The sequence below is a fragment of the Lathyrus oleraceus genome, chromosome 3, assembly GCF_024323335.1.
Source record: "Lathyrus oleraceus cultivar Zhongwan6 chromosome 3, CAAS_Psat_ZW6_1.0, whole genome shotgun sequence".
Lineage (NCBI taxonomy): Eukaryota > Viridiplantae > Streptophyta > Magnoliopsida > Fabales > Fabaceae > Lathyrus > Lathyrus oleraceus.
Window position 1 is genome coordinate 418,439,457 of NC_066581.1, and position 17,750 is coordinate 418,457,206.

Genomic DNA, 17,750 nt, shown 5'->3' on the forward strand with positions numbered 1-17,750 from the left:
GTTAAAGTACACTTCTATCTTAATCAAAAATTGAGGAAAAAACATTTTTTGAGATGTTTTTATCAAACATGTGACCCCCTATTTATACAACTTTGCATTTACCCTGTACCACACAAAATTGTCGGTTCAATCACAATCGTCCAAAATTGTTGGCAAAATCCTGAACGTCCAAAAGATAAAAAAAATAACCCTACAGAAATTTTCGTTTAGGTTGAAATTTTCGATAGCCATATGTAAATTTTAAATTTTCAAAGATTAATGAAATAAATCGGAAATTTTGAAATATCTGATATACCATAAATTTAAAATATACTATTGGAAATTTTGAATTATTTTCATCCAATTTTTTGTGAGAGAGAGTTTGAACAATATAAAAACATGAGGATATAAAATATAATTGGGGTGGTAGAAGAATTCTCGGGAGTGCGGGTGTCAGGTTAAAGTTGGGGCGAAAAGATATAACTCCGAAAAATAAAATTTAGAAGCCCATTGAAAGTGCCAACCAAATTGTGAACGCGGGAAAACTAAGCATCCAAACCCCGTCACTTCTCGTTTCGACTACTAACAAAGCAAAAGCAGAAGAGGAAGAAGAAGCAGCAGCAGCGAGAAGAAAGAGTTAAAAAGAAACCCTAAAATGCCTCCAAAGAAGAAGCAGCAGCGAGAAGAAAAAGTGGAAAACCCTAAAATCCTTCCAAAGAAGAAGACCAACACTTCATCGGTATCTTCTTCTTCATCTACTAAGAAACCCATCCCACAACCTTCCAAATACGGTATTCAACACTTCTTCGATCGCCACACAATCCAACACTCTCAGAAACAGCAAGCCAACAACTCAACCTCTCAGGTTGATTCTGTTTCTCTCCCACCGCCGGAGAAACCCAACTACGGTAAGGCTCCCTCTTCGCAGGATGTTACTCCCGATAATCTGGTGTTGCCGGTGGCCACTGATCCCACCGAGGTGTCTCCGGAAATTTCAAAGTCCATGTCACGCAAGCGGTTCAAATTCTCACCTGGAATGGTAACCTATTTTTGTTTCTTTGCGTTTGATTTTGGTTTTATTGCCTTTGATACACTAGTTGCATTGTATTTGGCTCAGAATTGGAGTTGGGAGGAGTTTTCGGTTAGATGCTATTGAAGCCATGTTGTTTAGGACAAGGGTTCACTATACAGATTTAGGCCATTTACAGATTTTATGGCATAGTTGGAATCAGTTTATTTTTCATGTTTGTGCTTAAACTACGTGCTTTAATAAAATCATTATTTTAGGGTAGTTCAGGTTGTTATTATTGGGTGGGAATGCAGTGAAATGGAATGGAATTAGCTAATTAAATTTCAAAGAAGGAATGTTTTCCCATTTTATGCCACCAATTCAAACATAATCTTTGGTATAACTTGTTAATGAAGTTAAGGTAATGGTTTTCTAAAGAATTTAATGTATCCGGAAAATCCAAGTATTGGTCTCTATTCCAGGGAGTATTATGTGGATGTGTTTGGTAACTACATATTTTATATAAGTGATTGAGTATGGATGGTTCTTTGTGCATATTATGTGATGTTATTTAATATTTATCTCTACCCTGTTTCTGAAATAATTACCATTGTGGGCATATATTGTGGGGGTAGTTTATCAAGCAAAGTCAGGATGATGGGGCTGATGAGGTTACATGGAAGATATCTCCAGTGAATGAAAGGCTTCAAGCAGTTTCAAAACACATGCCTAAGATGATTCAAGCATTGGCTGATTCTTCGAGGACTAGCATGTTGCAAATTCGCCACTGCTCAGTAGATAAGGCAAGTTTGTAGGGGGCATTTTCTTTTATTTTGATACTAATCAGTGTCAGACAATGAGATTGTGGTATACTGATGTGTGATACAGACTTCTTTGGACAAAGGCGACAAGGTTGAAGAGTTGCTTACTACACCAACTCCTACTGCATCTGCAAAAGCTCCGTTGTCATTGAGTAAGTTAGGCCTGAAAAGATTTAACCGTGAACGTGATGTGGTAGTTAATGGCAATCAAACTACTGTGAGCAACTCTTCTGGAGTGGCTGGTGAAAGAAATCCCTTCAGAACTCCACCATCCATGTCATGTCGCCTAGATAAGGTGATCTATGTTCTAGTTTATCGGTCCTTACAGCCTGTTAATGGAATACTACTATTTGTTTGATAAAAATTTGTAACTTAAATGCTCCTTTTACCTAGTTGAGCTGTTTACTAAATTTTTTCATGTTCTTGGGAATTTGTTTTATCCTTCCAATATATCAAATGACCACTGAGTTTCTTCATTATTATGTTTCACTTGTTGACGCAGCTTGCCAAGGATGTTGAGCACATTGGACCATCTGACCAGCCTTTTTTGAGGCAGCACAAAAAGGTTAGGTGTTCCCCATTGATTTCTGTGAGAACAATTCCTTCCGATCCAGCTGAACTACTTAAAGATCCACTATATGCAGTACTGCATCAAATTGCAATTAGCTAGAAGACTTTTGAGGCACATGGTCTTAAACATATTCCTTATCATATATACCAGTTGATAGAGTAGATATAAAGAAACAGTTTGGTTGAAAGTGAGAAGAAAACTTTGAAATGAAAATTATTTAAAATGAGTGAATCATAAGTCGTAGGATGGCATCCCAGGACATACGGCATTTTTCCACGCTTGGAGAGGAAAAATTGGAACCTGGAAGTATGGTTAAGCACTGTATTAGACAACCAGAATCAATTATTTTAGACTCTATAGTTAATAGCAGCTGTAGCAGCCATGATAGCACTGTAGTGTGGCGTAGTTGCTACCAGGCTCTACGAGATATGCCACTGCGTTGCAGTTTCAGGTAGCGGCCATCATAGCGTCACATATTGCGGCCGAATAATGGTTAAGTTTCATGTACTATAATAAACTAAATTATTATAATAATATAATAAACTAACAACAAACAGCAATGACAACAACCAATCCTTATCCCACTAAGTGGGATCGGCTACATGGATCAACTTCCGCCATAATATTCTATCTAGGACCATGCTTCTCTACAAATCGTTAATCTCTAGATCTTTCTTAATAAAATCTCTTATAGTTTTTCTAGGTCTTCCTCTACCTATAGCTCTTTGACTCCTCTTCAACACAAACAAAATAATAACAAATAAATGAAAAAAAAACTCACAACACATACAGAATAATGATATCAATAAACTAAGTAAGCATAAATATCATATAATACACAACTAAATAACAAAGATAAAAAATACAGAAGCTGAATAATAAAAATAGTAAACAAGGTTGCCATACTCTAGGTTCAAGGTCAATCGTTTTGCTTAGGTGAACTTGAATGTAAATTTGACTCAGACCCGTAAGAGTTTAAGTAATACCTATGCTGTCAGTAGTATACTATAGCGTAATAGCATAGCAGTGGTAGGGTTCGGCGCAACGCTATTGGTGTGCGAGCCTCTGTGAACAATAGCGGTTGTATTGTAGCGGCCCCAAACCGCTACTGCAAACTGCTATTGCGCCTGCTGTTAGAATTTTGGGGATACATTCCTCATTCTTTTTTTAAACTTGTGTTTCTTGTCTTTTTTTTAAGGGTATAAATTTTAATCCGACCCCTTTGAAGATTAATGTTATGTCCTTCTCACAAATACTCGATGTGCTCTTCTTCCTACTTTTAGTTCAGTTTATTAATCTATACTTTAAGTTCTTTAACTATTAAGTATCACGATCTCTAATTTTGTGTATTAGTTTATTTTTGAGTACTTATTTGTACACTGGTTTTTAGTCTTTTCAATAGCAGACATCCCACTGCTATAGCATTTTAGGGGGTCCGTCCTACACAATGCTATCCGAGGTTAACAACACATTATAGCAGCCGAAAGTTTCAAAAGAGCCCTTAAAATTTGAAGTATAGTTGGAGCATTTTAGGAATTTTGCAATTAAAAAATATCAAAATGGTGATTGGTCTTCTCCTTTCTCCCTCCACTCCTTCAGCCATTTTCACCCTCTCATTGTCCGTCACACCTAGCTGCCGTGTTTTTTGTATTCTTATACTTTTAAGCTTTTATATATGTATTCTTATACTTTTAAGCTTTTTATGTGTTTCTTGTATTGTGTATTCTTGTATTGTTTTATAAACTACAATGCAACTACCTGCTATACGGCTATAATGTTTTTTTTATAGAAATGATCACTCTCAGTTCTGAACCATCAGTGCACTTTTCTTTATGATGTATGCATGTCTCAAAGAATATTTATTGCTATAGGCATTGCTTGAACTTTTAGATCAAGTTGAAGATGCAATTGGTGTTGATAATGATACAGTTTGTGATAAAACCACTCATTCCTTTAAATCACAAGATGGCATTGCTAACGAGCTCCCTGTCAGAGTCAACCATCTAGTTGAAAGTACTAAATCACATATACCTAAAGAGGTTGTTGGTGATTTCTCCAATTCTAATTATTTGGTTTTGGAGGTATGTTTTTGGAATCATGTTCTGTATCATTGGCTCTCTAGTGCACAAAATTGAATTTCGGTGTGCTTATTGTTATTTACATTTTTACTCTAGGCATCTGAAAAATCGCAACCTGCTGATTCATCTGCTGCTGAAGGTCCATACAAGGTGTAGTTATGCTCAATGATAAAATTATTTACTGCCAATAAAATGGAAAATGATAAAGTTGTTCAACTGCTTATAGGTGCTTCGTTTACTAAATGAACAAACTGGAGAAGAGCGAGCTATAAACTTGTGGGATGAATGGTAAGCTGGTGTGCTCTTGTGTATTTAAGCTTTTAAGTCTATCCTATACTTGTGGCATTTCAATAATATATACTTGGAAGAGATAAATATTTTTATTATTGTTGGAATAGTTGCTATCATTTTGTTGCGGGGCATTATTTCTTTTCAAATTCAACACAAGCTCAAGAACAACACCATTTCTTTGATTTGCATAGTGCTTTTCATTACTAGAAAGTAACCATTTAAGAGATCTCCCAAACTGATTTTTTATTCCAGTACCAATACCATTGAACTAAGGCACTCGACAATGTGTCTCCAATTCACAATAATTTATTTTTCTCTATAAATCCTTATCCTCTCTGGTTTTATAGTTATGTCCTTAATTTGTTATAATCATGGACTCTTAACTGAATTCTTTACAACAATGTTTGAAAGATCAAGTTCTCAGTATTGTATAGTCTTGCCCACACATTATTCTCTTTGCACATATCTTATTTCTAGTATATCTAATCCTTCTTTTAATTATATCAGGTCTTACAGTGTAATTGCACCTGGAGATACCGTGAACGTAATTGGTCAATTTGATGAAGGGGGAAATTGTGATATTAATCATGATAATAATTTTTTGATTGTACACCCAGATATTCTTGTGTCTGGAACACGGGTAAGGTATCTTTTTACTCTCTCATCCAAAATATGTCCTTCCATATTTGAATTCAGTCTTCTTGCTTTACTTAATATGGGGTATTTGGGTGGTTTATCAAGATGTTTTTTATGAAGAGCAATTTCTTACAACATCAAATTATGCAACTCTATCTTGTCAAATATTTCTTTATATTAAGTGTTATTTATTTTACAGTTGACCTGTCATATATTGTAATGAGTTTTATTGTTTTAATACATATATACTTTAAAAGTGATGGTTTCAGCAGATATGTCAAATGCAATTTCTATAGTCTTGTAAAATTGCATCAATTTATTTTCTAGTCCAACTTAGGGAACTTTGATCCTTAAGCTGATTTTAACTAGAAATGATTATTGTGCTTCATGTCTCTGAACTATATTGAATTACCGAAGTAGGCTCATTTTGGCTGGATTGTCCACGGTGAATGCCTTTGTATGCAGATCAATTTATTTTAGGTAATATTTAATTGGGTGCATGGTAGTTAAAATCCCGATCTGAATCGTGAATTATGCAATTATGCTTGCTCTTCGTGATTAATAGTATACACAAAATCCTATATTGGTGGAATCAGGTGGAACCATCCCTTTTACTAGTTGAATCGTATGATCTAAGATCTTTGAAATGTTTCTACGATTATGCTTATGAATGAATTAAATTTATCAATATTTGAAGTGTGATTTAAGGTTTAAATTATTTTACTTGTGAGCTATGCTTAAGAATTTAAATTTGCATAAGTATTTCTAGTGATTTAAGGGTTTCACTGTCTACTAATGCCTACTTTATATGCAAATATATGAAGTTATATGCATATGAGTTATGGAATTTTGTATAATCTTACTGTTTGCGTTAGGATTTGCGATTTTACTCCCCCTTCTTGATTTTGCTTAAAGTTTCTATTTTAACTACCTTGATCAGGTGTGGTTGTTCCTAATACAAAAGTGTATTCCAGGTTGCTGCCAGTTTTAGTTGCCCAAGAAGAACCGTCTTAGATGAGAGGCTAAAAAGCAGTGAGTACTCAACTGCAGCTTTATGTGGAACGTTGCTTCACCAAATATTTCAGGTCTCTAAAATACATCCTATAACCTGTATGGCTCTATATAACCTTTGAATTGAATGTAATCTAATGGTTACATTAGCTTTTTTATTTAAGCATTAGAGTTAATTCAAAGATTATGATTTGAATTAAGTTAAAAAAACTTACTCTAGGACTATATATATATATATATATATATATATATATATATATATATATATATATATATATATATATAGATGCGTGTGCGTATGTATGTATATGTTAATATAATTAAATATGAGTTTGATTTCTTCGTGTAGGCTGGACTTACAAATGACAATCCTACAATAAACTTTTTGGAATGTTATACAGAAGTGGTTTTAAAAAAAAATGTTGAAAGCTTGTTTGCATGTGGAGGTGCGGCACTGTCTGTCCTCTTTACTTTATCATGTATTTATATGTACACACATCTCATTGGAGTGTGAAATTTACTCAACAGTTATTCACGGATAAATTTATTTATTGTTGACCGTTGCCATTTTATTGGGGAGCATTAATTTATTCTTCTTGTGAACATTGCAGTAAATGAAAAGGATGTTCGCAAAACCATGATTGATGGTATCCCTAGAATATATAATTGGATCATGCTGTTCAGAAATATGGAGGTGTGTCAAAATAGTTCCTGCTCTCAGACACTATTTATTATTATAATGAATGTGTGCCAAAATAATTACGGTTGTAATCAGGGTTATTAATAGTTCCTTTAATCATTTCTACTTTCACCGTTTCTAATACTTGATAATGGGTACTTCAGTAAAAATATCATTTTCTCTCTTTCATTTATTCACTTTTCTTAATATGTATAAAATGGTCAACTGAATCACTTATCGTGGGATGAAGGGACTATATTTAAGGAACATTCTATTCTAAATATATACAAATTTAATTAATTGTCATTTAGAATGTCAGTATTTCTTTTGCTGTTGCCAAGTGTAACTTGCTAAGTTGAAAGATCATAGTTATTTTATTAGGAAAATACTTATACTCCATTTTTTATTGTTAACTATTGTGACTGATGGCTTCGGGTATTTTGGTAGGAAAGAGAAGACCCTAATGTTAATTTTGGATGTGCTAATGGAATGAAGAACGTTGGCGTATCTGAGGCAAGCTCTAGTTTGCTTTCTTGTGTATAACTGGCTTATCATTCATGTATATTGTAAATAGAGATATAAATCTAGCAGGTGTTCAATTATAACAAAATAAGCTGCGAGTTACTCTAGCTTCTAATGTTTTGGGGCTTATTTGTCTAAAAATAGGAAATGCATGTGCTTTTCAGTCTAATCATTTTTGAGGATATGTTATCCTTTTTCTAGCTGTGTATTTTCTCTCAACTGTTTGTTAGCTTTTTTATCTATATTCGAAATAAAGGTTTAAGTGCTTGAATTTTACGTGAGAAATCTTTGATAAGTAAAAATGTAAATGTAGGTATTAGATAGTGCATCACATATTTCCAGGATATGCTCATAAATGCATTTCACATTGCCCTTGATAGTGGATGTTTTGCATAAAATGCACATTATATGCACTGTTAAAAGCTTATGTTATTAGTAGGTAATTGATATTGAAGAAATGGTATGGGCACCAAAATATGGTCTGAAAGGGATGATTGATGCTTCACTTAGAGTGAAGGTTCAATCTAGAAAAGATAAACCAGAGGAGAAGATCATGCCATTAGAGTTTAAAACTGGAAAATCACCCAGTAGCCAGGTCAGATTCTGTTCCTCACTTCTAATCAGCCCAATAAAATTAAGATTAGATAAATACATCAATTTAACATGTTTTGCATTTCATATTTTCAGACATCCGTAGAACATAATGCCCAAGTAATTTTGTACACTCTCCTGATGTCTGAAAGGTTCAAACTATTCGGTTCTTACACAGCCTACATGCAAACACACATTCACACGCATCGAAGGATTATTCTAAAAGATTTATTTTGTTTATGTTGTCTTGTTAATAGGTACCAGAAGACCATTGATTCTGGTCTTCTGTATTATCTCCAAACAGATCAGACACAGGTAAGACTTTGTTGCTTTAAAATCAGTTCCTCTCTGCTGAAAATGGTAATATTGTTGATATATATATATATATATATATATTTTTTTTTTTTGATGTAAAAAAAGGGCATTACAGTTCAAAGATCCGACTTAGTTGGGTTGATAATAAGGCGTAACGAGCTAGCAAGTGATATTCTCAAGGCATTAGTCTTGCAGCAACTTCCACCAGTGTTACAGGTATGGGATTACCCATAATGTTCAATAATGTGCTTTTAACGACTTTATCAGAATGTCATTACAAGCCTTCATTTTCTGACTGTAGAGTTCTAGCATGTGCAGAGGTTGTCGCCATCTTAATGCATGTAGCATTTATCACAAGGTACTTCATTACCTTGGGCAGTGTAGAGAATAGTTCTTTTAACTGCTTTGAAAGAACACATGTGATTTGAAAAAAAAAGTTTATTATGGAATCTATTTATCTAAATAAAATTTATATTGAGTAATAATATTTTTACTTCCAAAATTATAATACAATGCCCTAAAACTGTATCATTTTAAGGAATTAGACCATTATCCAATATCTATTGCTGCACTGTATCCCTTCCAATGTAGTGTGATTATTGGAAGTACTATTTGTGTACTCCCTCCGTCCCACAATGAGTGATCCATTTGGAATAAAATAGTGTCCCAAAATGAATGATCCGTTTCAATTTCAATGCATCCTTTTCAATTTTACCCTCTAATTAGTATTACTTTCATCATTACCAATACATGATAAGGATACTTTTGTAAAAATATCATTCTCTCTCTTTCATTTATTCTTTTTCTTAATCTGGGTGAAATGGTCAACTGACTCACTCATCGTGGGATGGAGGGAGTAGTCTTTTGTCATGTAGCCCTGACTGGTCATGATCGCACGAATGCCCAACACTACTTAGAATATGTATTGGAGTAGTAAAGATATTAAATGACTTGAAACAATATTTTCATATGGAGTATGTCAGAATGTTATTAGTTAAGTTAGTTAAGAATGTAGTCTAGGTAATATGATTTCTCATATGTCCATGGTACTTTAACAATAAAATGCTTAGGCGCATGGTGGAAGTATCAAGAGCAATGGATTGGGAGATGTTTTCGATTCCAATACTAAGCACTTGACTTCATCTCATTTTAAGTTCCTCTGCCATTGGGACCATTTGATTGACTTAGAAGCTAAAGGGACTGAGGTGCAGATTTTAAAATCTCTTTAACTTTGCCTTTTCCCTTTAAGATTTATTTGTAATATTTTAAAAATTCCTCCAATTTATAATTTCTTATTTCCTTGACTGTTTCAGTTTTTAAAGAAAGACATGTGGCGGTCGTATAATTTGAGGACCCGCAGTGCCGGTGGTGTTTCTTCTATTGTTATTGATGCTTCACAAGGAATACCTTATTCAAAATCTCATGAAGATAATCGTTTCGTTTATCGTTTTGTACCGCACGATACTTCTTGTTCCTCTATAGTTTCTGATGATGATCCTTCTAGTGTCTCGTTGAAAATTGATTTAGATGTCACACTTAGAAGTGGTGACTTTGTGGTATGAATAATTGTCTTTCACTCTTTTTAAATTGTGTGAATTTAATTATGCGGTGTTTACTTGTTCTAGTTAACTTTGGAATAGTGTTGAGTGGCAACCACCTAAAAAGGCTAAGAAGCATAGTGGATCAAGCTTTTATCTAAATTTCCTCTAATCTCTTATCTCATTAATGAATTCAACGCAAGCAAATTTCCACTTTATTTGGGGAAAAGACTTATATCAACTGTAAATGTTAAAATTAGAGAGTAGATATCTGATACTTTCATTGAAGCTCCTGGTGGAAGTGGGTTTAGTTATATTGTTAACAAGTTGTGGATGACTGACTTATTAACAATTATTATCCAAAATGTCGGGAGAGTTGAGAACTAAGTCTGGTCTTGTATGATTAATATGTGCAGGGTATGTGTCCTCCAGACTGTATTGTAATCTTTTTAATACTAATGCAAAGATCTGAACCTGCATTATGTTCAATACCTGCAAAGAATCCTTCCTTTTACAGTACACTCAAATACAAATTTTAACTGTTGTCAAATAATTCTGTGAACAAGTAGTACAGAGTAAATTTACTTTTTTAATTAGCAACTTATGTTTATTTACTTTTTAGATATTGAGTAACGAGTCAAGCCATCAAACTATTGCACGAGGAGTAATTTTAGATACTAGCAAGAATCATATAACTGTGAGTTTATTTCTTTTCTTATTATTTGGTGTTTACTTCCTATATCTCATTGACAAGCACACATAGCCAAAGACAGGGTGGCATGATCCTTGGTTCAGCAATTTGTCTTGCAGAGTTGATCATTTCTTGTTATCACTTTTTAAAATTCTTAGGTTTCCTTTTCCAAGCTTTTGAGAATTCCCGGGAGGTCTTCCACAGAACATGATCTCCTTAAGCAGGTTTGGAGAATTGACAAAGATGAAGCTGTGACCTCGTTTGCAATTATGAGGTGCTTTTCCGACTACTTCTTTTTACCAACTTTGATTCCCTGGGTGTAGCAAATTAGAAGTTGTAATTATTTGTTTACATTTTATATGAAGGTTTAATCTAGTACAACTTTTTCTACAAAATGATCAAAATGCTCATCTTCGAAGGATGATTGTTGACCTTGAGGTAAATTACTTTCTATTTTTGAACGTGTTCCTCTCCTAAAATCACCATCTTTACTAAGTACTGACTGCTTTTTTTTCTCTGTCCTCCCGATGGCATCCGGCCTATAGGCTCCTAGATTTGACAGTGGTTCTATAGTTAGTCAGGATCCTGCAATATCTTACGTTTGGTCTGAGCAGAGTTTGAATGATGATCAACGTAGAGCTATTCTCAAGGTTTCCAATGAAGCTGGAATTTCATCAATTCAATCCATAAATTTTCTCTTCAAGTTGCTTTAGTTTAGCATCATTAAAATAATTTGCCTTGTGTTCCACTCTGTTACTCATTGTCAGATACTTGTGGCAAAAGATTATGCACTTATCTTAGGGATGCCTGGAACAGGGAAGACATCAACCATGGTCCATGCTGTGAAAGCCTTGTTGATTAGAGGCACATCCATTTTACTGACAGCCTATACAAATTCTGCTGTTGATAACTTACTAATCAAATTAAAAGCACAGGTATCCATGCTTGCATATAATAACAGCTTCACTGAGTGCATTTGCATCTTATCATTAAATATGACTGCTTGTTGCATGTAAAACAAGCAGGCCCTTCTCTTGAATGGATCACTGTCTATTTGTCGGCATGGGGCAGGCTGAAAGTGATTTGGTTGCTTGGAAACACATGTAAAAAAAAATTTAAGCATGAAAAATATGAAAATGCTGTAAAATAAGAAGTGCTAGATTTTTAGGCACTTTGATTTTTGGTCTATAAAATGTACTCCAGACTTCACTGTGTTTCTTTTGATATTTGTTGGAAAATATCAAAGTGCTTAATTTTCTTTTTGGATGTATGACCCTTTATAGAACAAATGACTATAATATGATATGGTTCTTTATTTCATAAATTTGTAATTTTTACAGTCCCTAGAATGTTATTGTAATATAAATGGATCCAGGGGATTGATTTTGTTCGGGTTGGAAGACATGAAGCAGTGAATGAAGAGGTCAGAGAGCACTGCCTCTCAGGTTTGCCAATTTATAACCAGTATTCTTCCCTTTAATTTATCAAAAATTTTGAATAAAAATCTTGACAGAAGTTTCTATCACAGAAACAAATGTACAGTGTGTTGAAGATATCAAAATAAGGTTAGAACAAGTCAAAGTTGTTGCAGTTACATGTTTGGGTATTTCCAGTCCCCTGCTTGCCAACAAGAGATTTGATGTATGCATTATGGATGAAGCCGGGCAGACAACTCTGCCAGTATGTTTCTTTTTTCTTTCATAAATTTTATGTGGCATATGTATATATATTCAAAGACATGTATATCTGTACTGATAGTAAGATGGTAATCAGAGTTAAAAAATTGATTGTATTAGTGCCAAAATTCTCTCTTTGATGCTTGTATAAACTGATAACATGTATTTACAATGAAAAGAGATGAATAGGAATGCAGTCTCTTTGACAGTTTCCCTCGTTTCTGTCCTAAACCCTAACCGCATAGAGTTATATTGCAAAATGTTCCATTGTAGGTGTCCTTGGGCCCTCTAAGATTTGCTTCAATGTTTGTTCTTGTGGGGGATCATTATCAACTGCCACCACTTGTCCAGGTACGTCCCTGTAGTATTGATGCTTTTGTGTACAAAATTCATTGGTAACTTTATTTGAATTTGAAAATTTTCATCAATATTTCTTAGAGTACAGAGGCTCGAGAAAATGGCATGGGGATGAGTTTGTTTTGTAGGCTTTCAGAAGCTCATCCACAGGCAATTTCAGCTTTGCAGAGTCAGGTCTGTTGTAGCTACTACATATTACATTACAAACTCTGGTTTGGTTCTTTTTCTTTCCTTCTCTATCTACATCAGTTACTAAATAAAATATATACAGTACCGTATGTGTCAGGGTATTATGGACTTGTCAAATGCCTTGATATATGGTGACAGATTGAGGTGTGGTTCATCTGAGATAGCTAATGCCAAACTTGAGTTTTCTGGCTTAAACTGCTGTTTGCCTTGGCTAGAAGATGTAAGGATCCCTTCAAAGTTTGCATTGTCTTATTTGTGTGGTATTTGTAAATTTTAAGTTTCAAGTTTAGAGGAGCATGCACTCAATTTTGATTTGTTTTTGTAGAATTTTTCTTGTACACACACACACACACACATATATATATATATATATATATATATATATATATATATATATATATATATATATATATATATATATATTCTATTCCCTCATTTTCTTGTTCTCAATATTTAATAAATGTTAGGGGTGACAAAGCTTGCAAAAAGATAGAGCGGACATAGTAGAGGGGGTGGGCCAGAAACCTTGGCTAGCCCCGCCAAAAACGGGGTGGGGTGGGCCCTCCCCTGCACCCTTGTCTAAAAGTGACAAAAAAACCATGCCCACAATAGCCCGCCAAAAACGGGGCAGGGCAGGCAGAGTAAGGGTTTAGACTAAACCTTGGCTCGGCTCACCAAAAATTGCGGGCAAAATGGACATGCTTGGCGGGTCGGACCTGTTTTGCCACCCCTAACTATCATGTTAGGCTCCAATGAGAAGGAAAGAAAAAGAACCAAACCAGAGTCAGGTCTGTAATATGTAGTAGGACTGAAATTGAGGGCAGGCATCTAATTCTTTTACAAGATTAGGACTGAAATTGAGAGCTACTCAATATATAAAATCCTATGTTTCCATTAAAAACCTTTAAAAAACCAACTACATCTAGGGTAATCGTTAATAAAAGTTACAGTATCTTTACTTTTTTTAGATCGTACATCAACTTGAAATGTGGACAAAGTATTCACCAACCTTAATTATTAAAATTGGATAGTTTTGGCTAATAATATAAAATCATATGTTCCCGAAATTGAATCTTATTTCTCTTTGTACATGTAGGTTTTGAATCCTGGAAGGCCAGTGATATTTATTGATACTGGTTTGTAGATATTGTTATCCTTTTTTCATCATTTATCCTAAAGGACATTGGGAATGAGATTCACTCATGAATATTTATTTTTCTACTTAGATATGTTGCCTGCCTTAGAAGAAAGAGATCAGAAAGCTGTAAATAACCCTACTGAAGCTCACATAATTGCCGAGGTATGTCATTTGTAATTTACAATTTGCAATATGATCCATTTTCTTGTAGGAAGAATACGGAACCTTGGCCATTGGATATTCATTCTCAACATATTTCCATTGTGAAATTGTTAGATTTTGTGAAGGATTATTTTGTTCTGCAAATATCCTACCCGACTGGTTGAATTGATGATTCTGACTGACCAAAATAAAAATACTATTGACTATTGGCCTTGGTTTGTACTAGTATTTTATAGGCCAAATAAAACGTTTAAGTTAGATGTTTGTAACAAATTAGTTCCTTAGTTATTTTTGTAGTACCAAATTAGTCCTTTTAAGTAAATTACATGGCAGTTTTGATGAAGTGGTGGCAAGTCGGCATTAACAAACATAATAAATGAAGTAATTTGTTGACGTGGATTTGCCACCTCAGAATCAAAACTGCCACGCAATCCTTTTTAATGGAGTTGGATAGAAAATGGTAATGGTACAAAAGTTGTATTGTGTAAAAGACTAACTTGATCCAAAAAACCCTAAAAAGAAATTAACTTGTTACAAATATATAACTTAAAGGACCGTGTGATGTATCTGACCCATGGTTGTCAAAATCGGGATCTCGATAAAGATCGTTAGGGTATGGAAAAAGCGTAAATAGTAGGATCGTAACTTGGATCGTAAGATCCCAACAAATAGACAAAATTAAAGATAGCGTAAATCGTAGGATCTGAATTCGGTAAATAGTAGGATCTGAATTCGGATTGTAACATAAAATTCTCACTAACTTAATCATAATAGCAAATATTCAATTAAAAAAAACATAATTTCCTCAATAATAATAATCATAACAGCAACTCAAAATATATAGAGGAAATAGATGAAGAGAAGAAACTCAATCATCATATGATTAATCGCTATAGAAGAATTAGATGAAGAGGTATTGGAGTTCCAATGGTTTTGGAGGCTGGCAGCTTTCACGATAATTGGTTTTCTGTTCTCAAAAGGAGTATTTAAAATATTCCAAGTCCCAAAACCCTAAAAAAAGAGTGCTGCCGTTAGGGTTAAATGGGTGAGTTTTTGGGCCGGGTCAAAACAGATCCGGAATGGGTCAAAAGATTCCAAAAGAGTCCCTAAAATAAATCGTGGGATCTTACGATCCCACGCTTTTACGATCTTCCTCTACGCTTTCAGCGCTCCTTCCATTTTCACGATCTTTTTGCCAATTAAAGCGGTGGTGATTTTGGGAGCGTAAGATCGTACGCTTTTGGGAGTTAAAGCGCGATCTTGACAATCATGATCTGACCTATTTTATAATACAAATGAGTCATTACAATGATTCATAACATGAACTTAGTGTAGCTAGCCTCTTTTTTGTCAACGTAGCATGCCAATACACTTTTCTTTTGTCGTTTTATTTATTACTTGAATCTTGAATTATTTTGACATTCAAATATGATATATCAATATATTTTAGCTATTTCACATGTTTTAGGTAAACAGTAAACTATGTCATATATGTTTTAATTTACCACTGTTTGATTCAGAGAGAATCTGAACTATCATTCTATTTACTGATACAAGAGATCTCATTATTGGCTGAGCCAACACCAACAAACTGAAAACAGAAAGAATCTACTTGCCAATTAGTGTGTGACAACTGTGTCAATGTTGTAATACACTAAACTTACTGTACTGATAAACTAACTAGTCAGGAAAAGATCCTGTACAACCAGATACAGGATAGGCGAATTGCATTCTCACACAATCATGCATCTTACTATTCACGCAATGGCATATAATGCTTTCATTTTTATCAATTCTTAATTCTTCCATGTTTGGCTATTATACTTGGAGATTATATTGGTTAACATAAACCTTGTTTCATTTTTTGTGTGAACTTAAATCATCAATGCACCTGATTATTTTGGGACCGAAGTCATTCCATGATAAATATGTTGGGGACCATCTGTTAAAAGAAATAGTCCCAATCCCATACACAAACAGATTTCTCAAATGACCAACTTGGTCCTTTTCCCTTAACTAATTAAATATTCATGCCATATGACTACCTCATCCCTGCTCATTTTATAATGCAGGTTGCAAAGGAATTGGTAAAAAATGGGATTGGGGGAGATAACATTGGCATTATTACTCCCTATAACTCACAGGCTAACCTCATCCGACATGCTACTTGCATAACATCCTTGGAGATACATACCATTGACAAATATCAGGTCAGGCTGGAGGAAAAAACAGAAGGATTTAATATCATTCTTATCCAAAAAAAAAGCTTTTCTTTAATTCCTATATAAAATTTATTCATTTAAAGGGACTAATTGCACAAAATGTCTTGATTTTAATCCCCTCTTGTAACCCAGTGTTTAGCATTTTGCAAATATTGAAGGAATACCATAGTTTTTCTACCTTTTTTCTCACTTGATTTACATCTTGTTATTTAGATAGTATGAAGAATGTTCCTCATAAATTGGTCATCTATTTGTCCAGGGTAGAGATAAGGACTGTATATTAGTATCTTTTGTACGGTCTTGTAAGAATCCAACTAGCTGCGTGGCTTCTCTTCTCGGAGACTGGCACAGGATAAATGTGGCCCTTACTCGTGCTAAGGTAGTTTTTTTATACTCAAACTTTTCTAATTTTCATTATGAACTTGCTTAGATAATTTTTTTGAACAAGCACTGATTTTAATAGTAGCATGTCACATGAATTCATATTGCTTTCTTAAACAATTTTAGAAGCTCCATTTAGCAAGATAGGGGCTAAATATTAAGGAACCTTTCTTGAAGGCAGAGAGCATCTTTCATGAAACCTTTATGTAAATAAATATATTATGTTTGTTATAAGCAGTTTATATGATTCATGATTACAGAGAAAGTTGATCATGGTGGGGTCTCGCAAAACTCTATTCAAGGTACCACTACTGAAGCTTCTCATTAAGAAAGTTGAAGAGCAATCTGGAATTTTAACTGTGTCTAAAAACGATATCTATAGAGAAGGGGAGCTCATTAGATGTTCTCAAATTGCTTGTTCAAAACAAACATTAGATATTCACAAGTGAGTGAAAATTCTTTTCCCCATTTTCGGAGGAGGTTGCGCAATTATTATATTTCAAATGTAAATCTGTACAGTGTTTCGTGACTAATTTATAAATGAAATTCTGTATAGTCTAAAGAAGATTTTTCATTTTTTTAGTATTCCTAAGAAAAATCTATTATCATTTACTCCCTCGTAGGGTCATGTTTTTGACTTTTTACCTATACCGAGACAACTAATAATTATCATTACTTTTTAAATAAAATAATAATTTTTTCCATATAATATCTTTAATTTTTTAATAATTTATTTTTCTTTTTTCTTTTTATCTAATAAATAATTAGAGATAATTTTGACAATAATATAATCAATACTAGTTTAAATTTTGAAATGAACTTAAAAGAGATTAATTTTTTTTAAGTGTGACACTTAAAGGAAGGGTATATTTAATTAAGAAAAATAGTAAAAA

At 33.8% G+C, this 17,750-nt stretch overlaps 1 protein-coding gene across 3 annotated transcripts; it reads left to right on the top strand.

Moving 5' to 3' along the window:
• The first annotated feature begins 417 nt into the window (after positions 1 to 417).
• Positions 418 to 17,412, top strand: LOC127128005 (DNA replication ATP-dependent helicase/nuclease JHS1). 3 transcript variants are annotated; one of them, XM_051057260.1, is made up of 34 exons: positions 420 to 1,018; positions 1,624 to 1,791; positions 1,877 to 2,104; positions 2,312 to 2,374; positions 4,252 to 4,461; positions 4,555 to 4,608; positions 4,685 to 4,746; positions 5,257 to 5,389; positions 6,360 to 6,470; positions 6,746 to 6,842; positions 7,008 to 7,090; positions 7,523 to 7,588; positions 8,037 to 8,192; positions 8,285 to 8,340; positions 8,446 to 8,503; positions 8,609 to 8,719; positions 8,805 to 8,861; positions 9,574 to 9,708; positions 9,817 to 10,059; positions 10,664 to 10,738; positions 10,891 to 11,006; positions 11,098 to 11,170; positions 11,278 to 11,382; positions 11,500 to 11,667; positions 12,108 to 12,177; positions 12,261 to 12,412; positions 12,682 to 12,759; positions 12,847 to 12,939; positions 13,037 to 13,174; positions 14,051 to 14,090; positions 14,181 to 14,254; positions 16,327 to 16,464; positions 16,736 to 16,855; positions 17,118 to 17,412. In XM_051057260.1, exons 1-34 carry the CDS (start codon positions 635 to 637, stop codon positions 17,304 to 17,306), a joined length of 4,104 nt encoding a protein of 1,367 aa, XP_050913217.1. In that variant the 5' UTR covers positions 420 to 634; the 3' UTR covers positions 17,307 to 17,412. The 3 variants fall into 3 exon arrangements, 1 of the variants encoding a protein (XP_050913217.1); XR_007805615.1 differs by lacking the exons at positions 14,051 to 14,090; positions 16,736 to 16,855; positions 17,118 to 17,412 and having other exon boundaries at positions 418 to 1,018; XR_007805616.1 differs by lacking the exons at positions 14,051 to 14,090; positions 14,181 to 14,254; positions 16,327 to 16,464; positions 16,736 to 16,855; positions 17,118 to 17,412 and having other exon boundaries at positions 418 to 1,018; positions 12,854 to 12,939; positions 13,037 to 13,176.
• The last annotated feature ends 338 nt before the right edge of the window (positions 17,413 to 17,750 follow it).

What these genes read in the sequence shown, in the direction of transcription:
- LOC127128005 (XM_051057260.1), top strand. Translation starts at nt 635, where the DNA reads ATGCCTCCAAAGAAGAAGCAGCAGCGAGAAGAAAAAGTGGAAAACCCT. An exon ending in ACTCTCCTGATGTCTGAAAG is followed by an intron (nt 8,341 to 8,445) that starts GTTCAAACTATT and finishes TCTTGTTAATAG; the next exon opens with GTACCAGAAGACCATTGATT. An exon ending in TAATCAAATTAAAAGCACAG is followed by an intron (nt 11,668 to 12,107) that starts GTATCCATGCTT and finishes AAATGGATCCAG; the next exon opens with GGGATTGATTTTGTTCGGGT.